Source organism: Neoarius graeffei, chromosome 8, assembly GCF_027579695.1.
Source record: "Neoarius graeffei isolate fNeoGra1 chromosome 8, fNeoGra1.pri, whole genome shotgun sequence".
In the NCBI taxonomy this organism is placed as follows: domain Eukaryota; kingdom Metazoa; phylum Chordata; class Actinopteri; order Siluriformes; family Ariidae; genus Neoarius; species Neoarius graeffei.
Window position 1 is genome coordinate 53,507,672 of NC_083576.1, and position 17,104 is coordinate 53,524,775.

The following is a 17,104-nucleotide window of genomic DNA, read 5'->3' on the forward strand; positions in this document are numbered from 1 at the left end:
ACCCCCCTGTCCAATGAATGGCCATGCTTTTAGCAATCTGTCCCCAATGCGTTTGGCAAACAGACATGTCTGCTTCAGTGTTTGTCAATGTCAGTTGCTTAACCATTTATCAGTGGTCAGTAAGTGCTCTGGCAGCTGGATATGTTTGGCCTGGGTGCATTAGAAAAAAGCTTTTTTTTTTTTAAAGGAAATAAAGCATGGACAGGATAATTTCTACACATTTGTTCACACATGCACGCACACACACACACACGACTGAGTATGTGCCTTTCTCTATACTAGACAACCCTCTGCACGTTTTACACACTCAAATGTTAAGCCCACCCTATTCCTCTCCCCTCCTCCTCTTGGGGCAGTATAGCTGTCAGACCAACCCTCCAGATTCTATGCACCCAGGGCAGAACCAGTTAAGACACGCCAGGATAGAATGAAGGGAGGGGTAAAAATAGAAGAGTTAGGGGTTCCCAGGTCAGTAGCAAGGGCTTGAGTTTGAGAAAAGGAAAAACTTTAAGTCAAACTTCACACAGGCCTTTATTGATTAGCTGACACACAACACTTGCATCTTTAAAGCAGTTCTGAAAAGTTGTGTGTTGTTCTACTTCCCTCAGAGCCACTGCGACTGCCTGCTCGAATTGTGGCTCCTACAGGTAAGCATAAACATTTCTCTAATCCTCTTGAACCCACTTTTTAGTATTTATGTATCTGTGACAGTATTAATTGTAAGTGAAACATAGTTCATAGGAAATCTTTCTAACAAACTCCAGTACTCGAAAAGGGCTTTGAATTTGTGTCTTTTTCACAGTCTGTACATAACGTTTCATAATTATGCTAAAGTTCTCACATACACACCAGAAAGCTTCTAATCCATTGACAAAGACTATTTGTGTAACATTATTTATTCAACAGAGCACAGTTCAAGCCTGGGGTTTTAGAGCTGGGGTTGTTAATCTGCACATGAAAAATGCAGAAGGTGCAGAATTTTCAAATATGTGTGAGCACTATGAGCAGATCTGTAGGCAAGGAATTATTCAAATACCTACATGTGTATATATAAAGATTGTAAATAATTAGTGAAATGCCATCAAAGTAGATCATTTCTCAATATGATACTGTAGTGTCCAAGATTAGTGAAAAACACCATCACAGTTAAGAAATATCCTATCTCTATGACAGAGGTTAAAATACTTTATGTAATGTACTGTAATGTAATGTATGTTTGAGGATTTTTTTTTCCTTTCATGAAACAGTCCTTAAAAAAACCTACCCAAACAGTTAACATATGCAAAGGCAGTGACTGAAAATGTCCAGTCACTGCCATGTGGATGTGGAAACAAGTAGGGTGTTGTAACAATACAGTTGAAACTGAGGAATCTAGCTCTTCAGGGTTGATTAAAGAATGCTGGAATAAACTTACTAGTCATCTCAATGACAGAATGGCATGAAAACAAGTGTAAAGTCATGCAAGTGTAAACTCCCCCCCAAAATCTGTCCCTCTGAGTTACATGTCAGTCCTGGGATCGAGATGCTGACCTCTTCTGCTCCTCGTACCTGCCTGATCCATCCTGGTGCCCTGTGTCTGGTTGGAGTCTCATCGCATTGCTCCTGTGGAGGACGGCCCCATGTGGACAGTTGAAAGTCACACTTGGAAGACACTCTGGACACTTACAGTAGTGCTTTTATGGCTGAGGACTACAGTTGACTTGCTAACTTTAGGACTGCAGTTGTCATGAACAGTTTTGCACTCAAGTTTCCATCAATGAAGGGTTTATAAAATCAACAAAACTGACTTCATGTTATAGTCACGTTGTCTGTTGTTGCCCAAATGAGGATGGGGTCCCTTTTGAGTCTGGTTCCTCTCGACGGTTCTTCCTCATGTCGTCTGAGGGAGTTTTTCCTTGCCACCGTCGCCACAGGCTTGCTCATTGGGGATAGATTAGGGATAAAATTAGCTCATGTTTTAAGTCGTTCAAATTCTGTAAAGCTGCTTTGCAACAATGTTTACTGTTAAAAGCGCTATACAAATAAACTTGACTTGACGCAAGAACTGGAACCGAGGGCAGTCCTGATGATCTGTAGTATGAGCATTTTTGGTCACTCGGATTTTTGCTTCAAGGAAAATTATTCAAAATTTTTACTGTGCAAACGTTTTAGACACCCAAATTTCTTTTAAGACAAATTTTGTCTTGGATGTTTAGTAGAAGAAAAAAAATACATTTACAAACATCTTATCAACAAAAAATTTAAATGTTATAGACAAGTTTTTGGCATGTCAATGAAAGAAGTAATATTTTATGTTTAAAAAAAAAAAACTTTTCAGGAAAAAAATACTTACCAACTTACCAATTTCCTAGTTTTTAAAACAAATTGTAGTTGAGACTGCTGATTCCCTTTTTTTTAAACCAAAGAGTCACACCAAATATTAATTGACATTGAGGTTTGTTTTATGTAGAAAAGTTTAATTTCATTATTATTATTGAAGGAATCTTTGCTTTACAGCATTTCTTTCCATGTACCCAAGACTTCTGCACAGTACTATATTTTGTATACTTTTTTTTTTTTTTGGTGGTGGTGGTGGTGAGAGTTTGTGTGTTTCCGAAGGCTTTTCCAAATTTATAATCCAGTGTTCATGTCATTATAGCCTATCACTGTCCTGATTTCTGGTCTTAAGTGAGAAAATGCTGGCACATCTGCTGTCATTCAGCCGCTCTCTGGTGAGAAGGAAAAATGTGGACTGTCTGGAGGATTCCAAGCTCTGTCGCTGCCTGTCCACAGTGGACCTCATCGCTCTGGGTGTAGGCAGCACACTGGGCGCCGGGGTCTATGTCCTTGCTGGAGAAGTCGCCAAAGGCAACTCCGGTCCTAGCATCGTAGTATCTTTCCTCATAGCCGCTCTGGCCTCTGTCATGGCAGGCTTATGCTACGCTGAGTTTGGCGCGCGAGTGCCCAAGACAGGCTCTGCATATCTCTATAGCTATGTGACAGTAGGGGAACTCTTGGCCTTCATTACGGGATGGAACCTGATTCTCTCATATGTTATAGGTGAGTGTAAAGAATTGCTCTACTATTTATTGGATGTCATCTAATTTTCATCCTTCGAAAAATATGCTGGACGATCTTCAATAATACATTATTAAAATGTATTTTCTGCACATTTATAACATTATTTTTTACAAAATAATGTAAGTATTTTAAATTTGTCCAAGAATTATTTATTGTCTCATTCAGGGTGTATTCCTTTACTGCGCTCAGAGGTCCAGGGTTAGCTTCTGGACTCACTTCGACCCCGACCTAGTATAAAGTGATTACTGAGGAATCAGATAAAGATGAATGCAGTTAACGAATCAAAAACAAGCGTCCAGAAGAACTGTGGCTGGTTCTGCAAGATGCTCAGTAAAACCTACAGCTCGTTTCCTTATAAAACTGCACTCACTGTACCTGAGACGACTATTTTTTTTTTTTTAAAGAAAAGGGTCGTCTCAGACCAAATATTGATTTTGTCTCATTGATGATGCCTTACTGCTGTTTATAGTATTTTTTAATGTTGAAACATTTCATTTCATTATTTTTTAAGCCATTTTTGGTCTATAGCATTTCTTTGCATGTGCCTAAGGCTTAAGTATTAGATAAAATAAACAGAGTTGTCATATAACAGGTACTGGATGAGCAATGATAATTTTTATTTAAACATTTTTTTTAAAAGAAATTTGAATATGAAAAAGCTCGTTAAAAAAAGTAAAAAAAAAAAAAGTCTTAGGCACATGTAAAAAAATGCTGTAGACCAAAAATGGCTTAAAAATGATGAAATGGCAGTATGTATGGGGAAGAGAACTACATGTTTTCTTCACTAGAATCCAAGCTTTTTCATATTCAAATTTCTTTTTAAAAAAATCTGAATAAAAATTATCATTGCTCATCTAGTACCTGTTATATAACAACTTTATTTCTTTAATCTAATACTTAAATCTCTTGATAAAACATCACATCAGCAATTAAATCTCTCGATAGAACATGATAAAACACACAAACATTTTTGGAGAATACAACATCTTAATATGTTGGCTAAATACCTCCCGACTAATTATATCAATTCTTGAACAATTGCTCCATTTTAGGTATGTTTCATCAACCCAACGTTTGAATAATGTATTTTATAAACCCTTTGAAATGTGCAGAAAGTATTTATAATATTTTATGAGAATAAATATTGAACTTTTCTATTAATCTTCAATGGGTTGTCCTTATTAACTTGTACGTATTCACAATACAAGCTGATTTTCTTTTGATGAAGGGACCTCGAGTGTTGCCAGAGCTTGGAGTGGAACATTTGATGAACTAATAGGAGGCCATATTGAACAATTCTGCAAATTACACTTCGGAATGAGCATGCCTGGCCTAGCAGAGTATCCAGACTTCTTTGCGGCTTGCCTTATATTACTGCTATCAGGTATTTCTTATTGTTGAAATGTAATTTTGGCCATGTATACCGTAACACTCACTTAAATTTAAAATGATAACTGTCTGCTATGTAAATATAAAATGGTCTCTTTTTATTTTTTTGGTCTGCATGGCTTCATGTTTCATCAGCTGCATTAAGTAATATGTAATTAAAAATGGGGCAGCATGGTGGTGTAGTGGTTAGCACTGTCGCCTCACAGCAAGAAGGTTCTGGGTTCAAGCCCAGAGGCTGACGGGGGCCTTTCTGTTTGGAGTTTGTATGTTCTCCCTGTGTAGGTCCGCGTGGGTTTCCTCTGGGTGCTCCGGTTTCCCCCACAGTCTAAAGACATGCATTTAGGTTAATTGGTGGCTCTAAATTGACCGTAGGTGTGAGTGTGAATGGTTGTCTGTGTCTATGTGTCAGCCCTGCGATGACCTGGCGACTTGTCCAGGGTGTACCCCGCCTCTCGCGCATAGTCAGCTGGGATCAGCTCCAGCTTGCCTGCGACCCTGCACAGGATAAGCAGTTATGGATAATGGATGGATAATTAAAAATGGCAAGGGCTAATAGTAACAATGCTGCTTTATTGCATTTTTCAGTTAAAATTACAGTTTCAATAAGAGATAGGTTAATTGGTTAATTGCAGTTTCAATAAGAGATAGGTTAACTGGTGGCTCTAAATTGACCGTAGGTGTGAGTGTGAATGGTTGTCTGTGTCTATGTGTCAGCCCTGCGATGATCTGGCGACTTGTCCAGGGTGTACCCCGCCTGCATTGTGTATACATAAGAGGGTTTTGTGTTTAGTTGGCATCTGGGCTGCTCTAAAATGCCAGATCGAATGACTTTTGAACTGCTGGACTGAACACAGTATCATACTACTTCAAGAGTACATTCTGTCAATGTTTATTTAATCACAGTAAAGCCAAGTTTTTCCAAGGCTGACATGCAGCGGTAACGAGGAATATGATGACTGTACTACATTAGAGAAGCTCAGAGTTAGAAAATGTGCTTTCTTGAATGAAAGAATCATTTAAGATATTGTTTATCTTACTATTACTGTAATAATTAAGAAAGAAAAAGAAAAGAAAAAACACAGATACACACAAAATTTCAATTGCACAAACAACATTTTGGTTACATATACAGTACTGTGCAAAAGTATTAGGCACATATAAAGAAATGCTGTGGACCAAAAATGGCTTAAAAAATAATGAAATTAAATGTTTCAACATTAAAAAAACAAACAAAACAACAATAACAACAACGCATAATAAATGAAACAAAGTCAATATTTGGTCTGAGATGATCCTTTACTTAAAATAAATAAAGAAATAAATAAACAGTCTCAGGTACAGTGAGGGGCGGCACGGTGGTGTAGTGGTTAGCGCTGTTGCCTCACAGCAAGAAGGTCCGGGTTCGAGCCCCGTGGTCGGCGAGGGCCTTTCTGCGCGGAGTTTGCATGTTCTCCCCGTGTCCGCGTGGGTTTCCTCCGGGTGCTCCAGTTTCCCCCACAGTCCAAAGACATGCAGGTTAGGTTAACTGGTGACTCTAAATTGACCGTAGGTGTGAATGTGAGTGTGAATGGTTGTCTGTGTCTATGTGTCAGCCCTGTGATGACCTGGCGATTTGTCCAGGGTGTACCCTGCCTTTCGCCCGTAGTCAGCTGGGATGGGCTCCAGCTTGCCTGTGACCCTGTAGAACAGGATAAAGCGGCTACAGATAATGAGATGAGATGAGATGAGATGAGAAGTTGCAATGCTCAAGGACTCAGATATCTGGCTCCTCAGGTGTAATATTTAGTGAGTCTATAATGGACAGCGGGGCGGCACGGCGGTGTAGTGGTTAGCGCTGTCACCTCACAGCAAGAAGGTCCGGGTTTGAGCCCCGTAGCCGGCGAGGGCCCTTCTGTGCGGAGTTTGCATGTTCTCCCCGTGTCCGCGTGGGTTTCCTCCGGGTGCTCCGGTTTCCCCCACAGTCCAAAGACATGCAGGTTAGGTTAACTGGTGACTCTAAATTAACTGTACCAGGTAGGTGTGAATGTGAGTGTGAATGGTTGTCTGTGTCTATGTGTCAGCCCAGGGTCTTGACTTGTCCAGGGTGTACCCTGCCTTTTGCCCATAGTCAGCTGGGATAGGCTCCAGCTTGCCTGCGACCCTGTAGAACAGGATAAAGCAGCTAGAGATAATGAGATGAGATAATGGACAGCAAGGGGTTCCAGGTTCTATCAAAGTTCCTCAGAGAACCTCTGAGAGAAAACCTTAGCCTCTCCAACTTTAAGCTGAACAGGACTTCCGTAACCCATCGGCTATAGGATGGGGGTAAGGTGTGTTTCCAGTTAAGCAAAATTAAACACCTGGCCAGTAGAGTACAGAAAGCCATACTGTATTGTGCTTCAGCTGATAAAGTATTGGTGTGTGGAATACCAAAAAGGGCAGGGAGGGGATGGGGGTCGGCCGCAACATTGTAGGCCATGTGAAGGGTATCAAATATTTTAGACCAAAAGTCTATCAGTTTTGGACATGACCAAAACATGTGCATGAGATCGGCAGGGGACTGGTTGCATCTATTTACAAGTGTCTGCAACATTGGGATAGATTTTTGACAATCTATGATTAGTGTAGTAGATCCTATGTATGAGTTTGCATTGGATTAGCCCATGTCAGGCACAGACAGAGGAATTGTGCACTAACTCAAGAATGTTGTCCCATTGGTCTGGTTCAGGATTTAGCCCTGGATCTTGTTCCCAAAGTTTTTTTGTTTGTTGTGGGAAGACTGAGGTAATGGAGTCCAAGGCACTAAAAATATGTGAAATATTCCCTCTCTAATTGGGGTTCATCATAAGAAGAGTATCTAACAAAGTCTGTGTGGGGAGATTTGGGAAGTCAGGATAATTTTTCTGGATAAAGTGTCTAATTTGAAAAAAAACGGAAAAGGTGGGGGGGAGCTTAAATTTGGTCGACAAGTCAGTAAAGGACATGAAAGTACCATTGTCATAAAAATCATTAATAGAAGTTATGCCACTCTCAGACCAAAAGGCAGAGTCCATAGTTGATGGTTTAAAATTGTGGTTGTGCGGAGATCACGTGACGCGCTGATGGAGCTGCACGCGTGTTGAAGGAGCTCCTGACATCAGGCCCTATTTTCAGTATTTATCTGGCTTATATCCGAATACACCACTTAATTTTCGTCTGTTAACGTTTCTAAATGTCAGTGGCGCGCAAGCAGTTGACTTTAACTCCATCTTCCACCTCTCAAAAGAGGAAAGCAAGGCCAGCGGACGGTCGGGCTAAGCCAGCAAGTGCTAGCATTGGTATGGAGGATGCTATGGAAAGACTAGAGTGTATTCTGAAATCCGAAATGGCTACGATGAGAATTGAACTATCGACACATATGGCGACTATGTGCTCGAAAATCGACGCGCTGTCTGGTGAGCAAAGAGACCAGAAAAAAATTCTGCACAGTCATGATAAGCGTCTAGATACTGTTGAGCAACAACTTGTTGAGCTGCAAGACCGTAGCCGACGCAACAATCTTCGTTTAATTGGTCTACCCGAAGGCTTGGAAAAAGATGATCCCGTGGGCTTTCTCAAGCAGTCGTTGCCAGTCTGGTTTCCTTCTTTGAAGGACAAAAACATTGAAATCGAAAGAGCCCATCGCATTTATTTAAATCCTCCTAAACACAACTCTAAAACACCGCAGATTAAGAGACCTGAGAGACCCCGAGTGTTCATCTTCAAACTTCTCCACTACACTGATTGAGACATGATTCTCCGAGCAGCTAGGGACCAAGGGACCATTCAGATGGACGATGGTGAGACGACCCTCAGTATTTTCCCTGACTACTCGCCCGCTACTGCGAAGAAACGGTCTGCATTCACCACAGTGAAGAGGGAGCTTAAGAGAAAGGGGTGCCAAACTTTCCTCCAGTATCCGGCAGCTCTCAAGGTGACTTTGAAAGGAGGGGAAACGAAATTTTTCCAAATGCCGGAGGAGGCCAGTGCTTTTTGTGACTCACTGGCAGAATTCCAACCCATTGCTGAGAGCGACACAGAATGATGCAAGATTGTCTTCCATGGGACACTGTAAATTACGTGCACGCACCTGTGTGTATATCTACATACTACCCTGGCTTACAGTCAAAATGATTGAGTCGTTGGTTATGGTGATGTTGTAGGATGTAACACACCAACAGATCCTAATTATATTTGGGACAGAATGTTTTTTTTTCTCGTCCTCTTTTCTTTATCACTTCCTCCAGTAAAATAGGAGAACAGGCGAATTTTGTTTACATTCTTATGAACCCTCATTTAATTCTACTATGCACAATATATGCTTAAGACTTTGCTATTAAGCTATTTAGTTTTTGTTAGGACTGGGGACTGTCTTGGCCTCTAGAGGCCGCCACTGCTTCTGTGTTTTGTGTTTGTTTTGATAGCCTGTGTTTCCATGTGCCTGTTACCCCCACCTGTTCTTTATTTCCTGCCCTGCCTTGTTTCTTAATTACCCTGGCTATATATACTTCCTCTGTTTAGCCTCTTGTCACGGAGTCTTTGGCTGCTTATGGCTAGTAACCTCTGTCCCATGTACCTTGCTTATGCCCTTATGGTTTTTGGTATTTTGCTTTCTTTTGGACTATGTACTTTACATTCTGGATCTTCTGAGCGTTTGCATTTTTGCCTTTTGCCTTTTCTTTTCTTTGATTTGACTTTGAACTTTTGGATTTTTTATTTTTTCCTGTTTATCTTCTGAGCATTTGGATTATACTTTTTTGCCTTGGACTTTTTGAACATTGTAAATAAACTGTTTTTTCTATTCTACTTTCACCTCACTCCTCTACACTTGAGTCATTCCCCTGGTGGCCTAGTGGGGGTTTGCTGGATTACTACACCAGTGACCTGGGTTTGATTCCCAGCAAAACCCTAACAGTTTTTGGTTTTCACTATAAGGGCTTGTGTCAGCACCTGGCGTGTGAACCATTACTGATGTCACAGATTTATGTAAGGGAACGTGGGCTTGTTCTATACCCAGTCTGCGTTGGGTTGAGGGACCCTGTTAGATATGGGGTTATGTTCTTTGACCCGGGGGTGGGATAGTGGTGAGCATCATGAAAGAAATTTATATGGTTTGTCTTTATTTTTTTGCTTCATTGCAAGTAGTTGACAGTTATGACTAACCTAAATATTTTGAGTTGGAATGTGAATGGTTTGAATGGACCTCATAAACGTGCATGTTGTCTAGAACTCTTAAAAAGGAGAAAGATAGATTTAGCTTTGATTCAGGAAACCCATCTCAGAAAAGATGTTCATAGACGTAACAATAAATTTTACAAAGTAATTTCTGCTTCTAGTGCCACTGATAAAACTAAAGGTGTTATGATACTACTACGAAGGAATTTAGGTATAGATATTATTGAGCATGACAATGATACTGATGGCAGAGTGACTCATGTTAAGGCTTTGGTGGGAAACAGGAAGTTGGCCTTTCTATCTGTTTTTGCTCCTTCCACGTACGATCCTGCATTCTTCTCAAAGCTCACAAACTACCGGTATCTTCTCAATATGGCGGGCTATGAGATTGTGATGGGGGCAGATATGAATGCGGTCATGTCTCATGATGAGGACAGGTCAGGAGAAAGTGAAACTCATTTACAAGCAGCATGCACTGATAAACTCAGAAGCTGTATTTCTGCACTGTCTCTGGTAGATTCATGGCGTTTTCTTAATGCCACTGCCAAGGCATATACATTCTATTCTTCAAGGCACAAATCGTATTCCAGGATCGACTTCATATTTATGTCCTGTTCTCTTTCCTCATCCTGTCTTTGCTCAGATATTTGCCCCATGTCTCTATCTGACCATGATAGCAATGTCATCAACCTCAAATTAGTCAATCAACCTCCACATGCTTCACGATGGCGGTTTAATTCAACGCTACTTCGTGATGAAAACTTTTGTAAGTCTTTTAAAAATGGGCTATTGGAGTTTATTAGCATTAATCAAGGGACAGTGGCGGATCCCCGCATACTCTGGGATGCAGTCAAGGGCTTCATCCGTAGTTTCTCTATTTCCTTTGCGTCACATCTTAAAAAATCCAGAATGAAGAGAATAGCTGATCTAGAATCTCAGCTTATAATACTAGAGGCAGCAAATCAGGCTTCATTCTCCGACCAAACAGCCACTAAAATTAAAATATTAAAAACTGAATTAAACCAATTACTTAAAGTGAAAGCAGAGTTTCTTATTCAAAGGACCAGACAAAATTACTACTTTAATGGGAGCAGGCCAAGCCATCTTCTAGCCCTGCAATTGCGTAATAATGAAAAGTTTGCAAATATACCTGCGATACGGCTGTCTTCTGGTGAGCTTACTACTGACCCACAAAATATCAATGACACTTTCCAATCTTTCTATTCTACTCTATATACTTCTGAATCTACATGTGACACTGCAACTCTGTCTTCTTTTCTTTCTTCCCTTAATTTACCTACTCTATCTACCGAGGAGTCAGAGTCCTTAGGTCAACCAATTACTCTTCAAGAACTGAAAGAATCACTGAAATGTATGAATAAAGGTAAATTGCCAGGACTGGATGGCATTCCAACAGAATTATATTCAACCTTCTGGACAGAGCTTGGTCCTCTATTATTAGACATGATAAATCATTCAATTAAACATGGATCTTTCAGACAGGATATTAACACATCTATTATATCTCTGCTGTTGAAAAAAGATAAGGACCCAACCTCTTGTGCTAATTATCGCCCAATCTCTCTGATTGGAGCAGATATTAAACTCTATGCCAAAGTATTGTCACGACGCTTGGAGTCGGTGATTACCAAGTTGGTTCATGAAGATCAGACCGGTTTTATTAGATCACGTTCAGCATCTGACAACATCCGCCGTCTTTTACACATTTATTCTGCTGATCAATCAGTTAGTCCTTGTGCAGTGTTCTCTTTAGATGCAATGAAAGCATTTGACCGTTTGGAATTTAATTATTTATGGTCTGTTCTTGAGCATATGGGCTTAGCCCTGACTTCATTAACATGATCAAAGTACGATATTGTAATCCTAAAGCATCTGTGTTAACTGGACAACTGTGCTCATGTTCTTTTTCTTTGGGAAGGGGTACGCGTCAGGGCTGCCCACTTTCACCATTGTTATTTGCTTTGTCATTAGAACCTCTAGCTCAGGCTGTCTGTCAATCAGAGCAAATTCTACCGATTAATGTAAGAAATACATCTCATCACATCTCTTTGTATGCTGATGATATTCTTTTGTTTGTAAATGACCCTGTTTCGTCAGTGCCTCATATTCTGTCATTGTTTAATCATTTCAGTGATCTTTCAGGTTATAAGATAAATTGGAACAAATCTTGTTTTCTTCCCTTAAATTTTGACCCTGTCTCCTTGCTTCTTTCTAGCACCGCACCTACTGTAACATCATTTAAATATTTAGGGATAGACATATAACCCTCATTGCATGATATTGCAAGCAAAAACTTAAAAAAAAATTCTTTCTGAAGTCAGTACAGATTTATTAAACTGGTCATGTTTGCCCAAGTCATTATATGCACAAATTTCTGTAGTTAAAATGAACGTTTTGCCACAGGTTAATTTTTATAGTGCAATGATACCCTTACCACCCCCTGCACACTTTTGGGACCACCTCAACTCCATTCTAAGGAAATATATCTGGAATGGGAAACATGCTAGGGTTAGGCTGTCCACTATGCAATGCTCTAGACAGGATGGAGGTTTATCTTTTCCTGACTTTAAAGTTTATGCCCAAGCATTTGTGTTGCGCCCCATATCAGTCTGGTTTAATTCAAATAAAAATGTGGCATGGAGAGCTATTGAAGAGTCAATGGTCACCCCCTATAATTTAAGAGATTTGGTTTTTTGCAATGTTCCTACTCAGCAATGCGCCCTTCGTTTTGGTCCAATCATAACCCATTTGTTATCTACTTGGAAGGTTGTAGAAAGACAAACAGGATCTATATCGAAATGGCATCATCACTTTCCACTTTTTAATAATAATGGGTTTCTATCTGGGAGTACCCCATTTAGATCTTCTCAATGGGCAGAGTGCAACATCACAACTCTTAGAGACCTGTATGATGACAAAGGCTTGAGAACGTTTCAGGACCTGAAGTCGAAGTACAATATACCGGCCTCTACTTTCTACTTATACTTAAGCATCAGATCAGCTCTTAATGCTCTTGGTGTTCCTCTTGACACAAAATTACCAGTGCATAGTATTCGCAATGTTATATATTTCAATGACTTCATTCCTTCTTCTGCTTCATCTATTTACTCCTTTCTGATGAAGAAATTATACAAGCCTCTTGGAGTTGTAGCAGTTTGGTCAAAAGATTTAGAATGTGACCTGAAAGATACCTTTTCTGATCAGACATGGGAGACAATCATTATGTCATCTAAGAATCCTAATCATCAAATGATTAATTGGAAACTAGCACACAGAGTATATTTAACACCACTTAAGCGATTTCATATGCGTACTTTGTGTTCAGATGGAAAAACTGGAACGTTTTTACATTTCTTTTGGGAATGCTCAGCACTGGTACCTTTCTGGCAATGGCTATCTGTTGATATTTCAACTCTGATAGACACAGATATTGTTATAACTCCAAGTCTATTTTTTCTAAATGATTATTCCAACCTCTCACTGACGCTTTTCCAGAGCAGCCTACTTTTGGCTGCTTTTACCGCAGCCAAAAAACTGTTAGTCAGCCAATGGAACCCCCCACATGTTATGTGTAGACGTCTATGGGCTCTAAGTTTACTTGATATTATATCTATGGAATTCTCAACAGCCTGTATACATGGTGCCAGATCGCAAACTCTAATGAGGTGGAACCGTGCTTTTGATGAGGTCAAAACCTTTATTGCTGATACTCATGTCTAAGGTGCTGTGTACAGTTGTTCTGTAACTTTTTTTTTTTAATTTATTTACTTTTTTTTGCTGGAAAATATGTTGTTTTGTTTCTATACACTTGTATACCAATGTACTTTAAATGTTTATATAACATGTAAGATTACAGATGCTCACCACTGGGTGGGTGTGGGGGGTGGATGGGTGTGAAGTGTTATACCTCTGTATTTGTGTTGATTATGAATATGTGCATCATTATAAAATAAAAAACAATTGGTCACAAAAAAAAATTGTGGTTGTGCAACACTGGAGCATAAATAGAGCAGTCTCGCAGACCAAAATGCTTCCTGAATTGCAACCAGATTTTGAGCGACTGGTTGACTACTGGATTAATGTTTACATCAGCGGTTGACACAGAGAGTGAAGAGCACAGCCATGCCCTCAATGAGGTCTGAGATGAAGAAATTTCAACTTGGACCCAAGCCGGCTGATTGGTAATGACTTTGTCAGTCCAGTATAGCAATTTATGAATGTTAGCTGCCCAGTAGTAGTGCAAAAAATTGGGGAGAGCAAGACCCCCTACCTGTTTAGGGAGCTGCAATATCTTTTTTTTTTTTTTGCATGCGCACAGGTTTACTGGCCCAAAGAAATTTTGGTTTCATGTTTTCTTGCACTAAGGGTCTTTTCTTGTTTATGGTTTTTTGCACTAGCATTTTTGTCTTTGCCTGTCTCATGTTTTTGTCAAGTTGTTTGTTCTCATTTTGCCCGGACTATTTTTGCTATTTGTCTTTCGTCCTGTTTGTTTATCTTTTGCCACACCCTTTCTTCCCTGTATTAAATTATCTTATTTATTGGATTACTGTCTGTGTTCTGCTTTTGGATCCTAACTTCACTATACAGTGGGGCAAAAAAGTATTTAGTCAGTCACCAATTGTGCAAGTTCTCCCACTTAAAAAGATGAGAGAGGCCTGTAATTTTCATCATAGGTATACTTCCACTATGAGAAACAAAATGAGAAAAAAAAATCCAGAAAATCACATTGTCTGATTGTTAAAGAATTTATTTGCAAATTATGGTGGAAAATAAGTATTTGGTCAATAACAAAAGTTCATTTCAATACTTTGTTATATACCCTTTGTTGGCAATGACAGAGGTCAAACATTTTCTCTAAGTCTTCACAAGGTTTTCACACACTGTTGCTGGTATTTTGGCCCATTCCTCCATGCAGATCTCCTCTAGAGCAGTGATGTTTGGGGGCTGTCGCTGGGCAACATGGACTTTCAACTCCCTCCAAAGATTTTCTATGGGGTTGAGATCTGGAGACTGGCTAGGCCACTCCAGGACCTTGAAATGCTTCTTACGAAGCCACTCCTTCGTTGCCCGGGCGGTGTGTTTGGGATCACTGTCATGCTGAAAGACCCAGCCACATTTCATCTTTAATGCCCTTGCTGATGGAAGGAGGTTTTCACTCAAAATCTCATGATACATGGCCCCATTCATTCTTTCCTTTACACGGATCAGTCGTCCTGGTCTCTTTGCAGAAAAACAGCCCCAAAGCATGATGCTTCCACCCCCATGCTTCACAGTAGGCATGGTGTTCTCTGGATGCAACTCAGCATTCTTTCTCCTCCAAACACGACAAGTTGAGTTTTTACCAAAAAGTTCTATTTTGGTTTCATCTGACCATATGACATTCTCCCAATCCTCTTCTGGATCATCCAAATGCTCTCTAGCAAACTTCAGATGGGCCTGGACATGTACTGGCTTAAGCAGGGGGACATGTCTGGCACTGCAGGATTTGAGTCCCTGGCAGCATAGTGTGTTACTGATGGTAGCCTTTTGGTCCCAGCTCTCTGCAGGTCATTCACTAGGTCCCCCCGTGTGGTTCTGGGATTTTTGCTCACTGTTCTTGTGATCATTTTGACCCCATGGGGTGAGATCTTACATGGAGCCCCAGATCGAGGGAGATTATCAGTGGTCTTGTATGTCTTCCATTTTCTAATAATTGCTCCCACAGTTGATTTCTTCACACCAAGCTGCTTACCTATTGCAGATTTAGTCTTCCCAGCCTGGTGCAGGTCTACAATTTTGTTTCTGGTGTCCTTTGACAGCTTTTTGGTCTTGGCCATAGTGGAGTTTGGAGTGTGACTGTTTGAGGTTGTGGACAGGTGTCTTTTATACTGATAACAAGTTCAAACAGGTGCCATTAATACAGGTAACAAGTGGAGGACAGAGGAGCCTCTTAAAGAATAAGTTCTGTGTGAAGGTCTGTGAGAGCCAGAAATCTTGCTTGTTTGTAGGTGACCAAATACTTATTTTACCGAGGAATTTACCAATTAATTCATTAAAAATCCTACAATGTGATTTCCTGGATTCTTTCCCCCCATTCTGTCTCTCATAATTGAAGTGTACCTATGATGAAAATTACAGGCCTCTCTCATCTTTTTAAGTGGGAGAACTTGCACAATTGGTGGCTGACTAAATACTTTTTTGCCCTACTGTACCTCCACCAGCCCTAACAGTACATTCTGGCCAACATGGATCCAGCGGAACTCGCCCATCTGAGAATGGCCATCCAGCAGCAAGGGACTCTCCTCGGGACCCACCAACAAGACCTACAACAAATTACCAAGAACCTCGCCACCCTGTCCAACACACTCAACCTTCTCACCATGCAGATGCAGCACTGTCAAGCCATGCCTACCCCTTCTCAGCCATCTCCTACTTCAGCTCCTGCCACCACCTTTCTCCACAAACCGAGACTTCCAGCACCTCAGTCCTACAATGGAGAAGCAGGTACTTGCAGATCGTTTTTGTTTCAATGTTCGTTGATCCTAGAACTGCAACCTCTGGCCTTCCCCACAGAATGCTCCTGGGTAGCATCTACAATAATGCTCCTCACCGGCAAGGCTAGAGAGTGGGGAACTGCGGTCTGGGATGCCAATGCACACTTTTGTTCCAGTTTCAAGGATTTCTCTGAGGAGATGAGGCGAACTTTTGACTGCTCTCTGTCCAGCTGGGAGGCGGCTAGAGAGCTCATGGAGCTGCAGCAGGGGTCCCGGTCTACCTCGGATTACGCCATCGAGTTCCGGACATTGGCAGCTTCGTGCGGTTGGAATGAGAACGCCCAGATCGACGCGTTCCTGCATGGCTTGTCCGACGCCATCAATGATGAGTTGGTATCGCGAGAACTGCTGTCAGACCTCTCCAGCCTCATGGACCTTGCCAACCACATTGACGCTTGGATCCAGCAACAGAGGAGAGAGAAAAAACGCCCAGATTCACCTCCTCTCCACCTCCCGCCGCATCCATCGAACCCATGCAGGTAGACTAGGTTCGGGTGTCAGTGGAAGAATGACATCGCCAGCGGAGCACGGGGGCCCGCTTCTACTGCGGTCAGCTGGGACAGTTACCGTCTGACCAGGTAGATGTTATAGACAGGCAAGTTGTAGATGCTGTAACGAAAGCTTCGAGCGAGGTCATTCCAGAAAGGAAGAAAGAGTGTGATACTAAACCGTGGGCTAATGACAAATTTTTAGAACTGATTGCAAAGTGTCATCAATCAAATGATCCCAATGAAAGAAAGGAGCTGTCCAAGCAAATTAGAAAGATGCGCATAGCACTGAAAAGCAAGTACTTCAGTGAGAAGGCACAAAGAATCAATGTAGCTAGCAAACAAAGGAATGTGGAGGAAGAATTTCATTTGTCGAAGACCTACTCTTCAATGCCGAGGAGGAATATGCAAGTAATTCACCAACAGAAGCTAGAGAAGCAT

The 17,104-nt window shown here is 41.0% G+C and overlaps 1 protein-coding gene across 1 annotated transcript in view; it reads left to right on the forward strand.

Moving 5' to 3' along the window:
* The first annotated feature begins 450 nt into the window (after positions 1 to 450).
* slc7a2 (solute carrier family 7 member 2) overlaps positions 451 to 17,104 on the forward strand; it is a 53,002-nt gene continuing 36,348 nt past the window's right edge. The window contains exons 1-3 of the mRNA XM_060927858.1: positions 451 to 647; positions 2,639 to 3,039; positions 4,289 to 4,444. Coding sequence (XP_060783841.1) covers positions 2,676 to 3,039; positions 4,289 to 4,444 — 520 coding nt within the window. The 5' untranslated portion in view covers positions 451 to 647; positions 2,639 to 2,675. The remainder of the gene's footprint in view (positions 648 to 2,638; positions 3,040 to 4,288; positions 4,445 to 17,104) is intronic.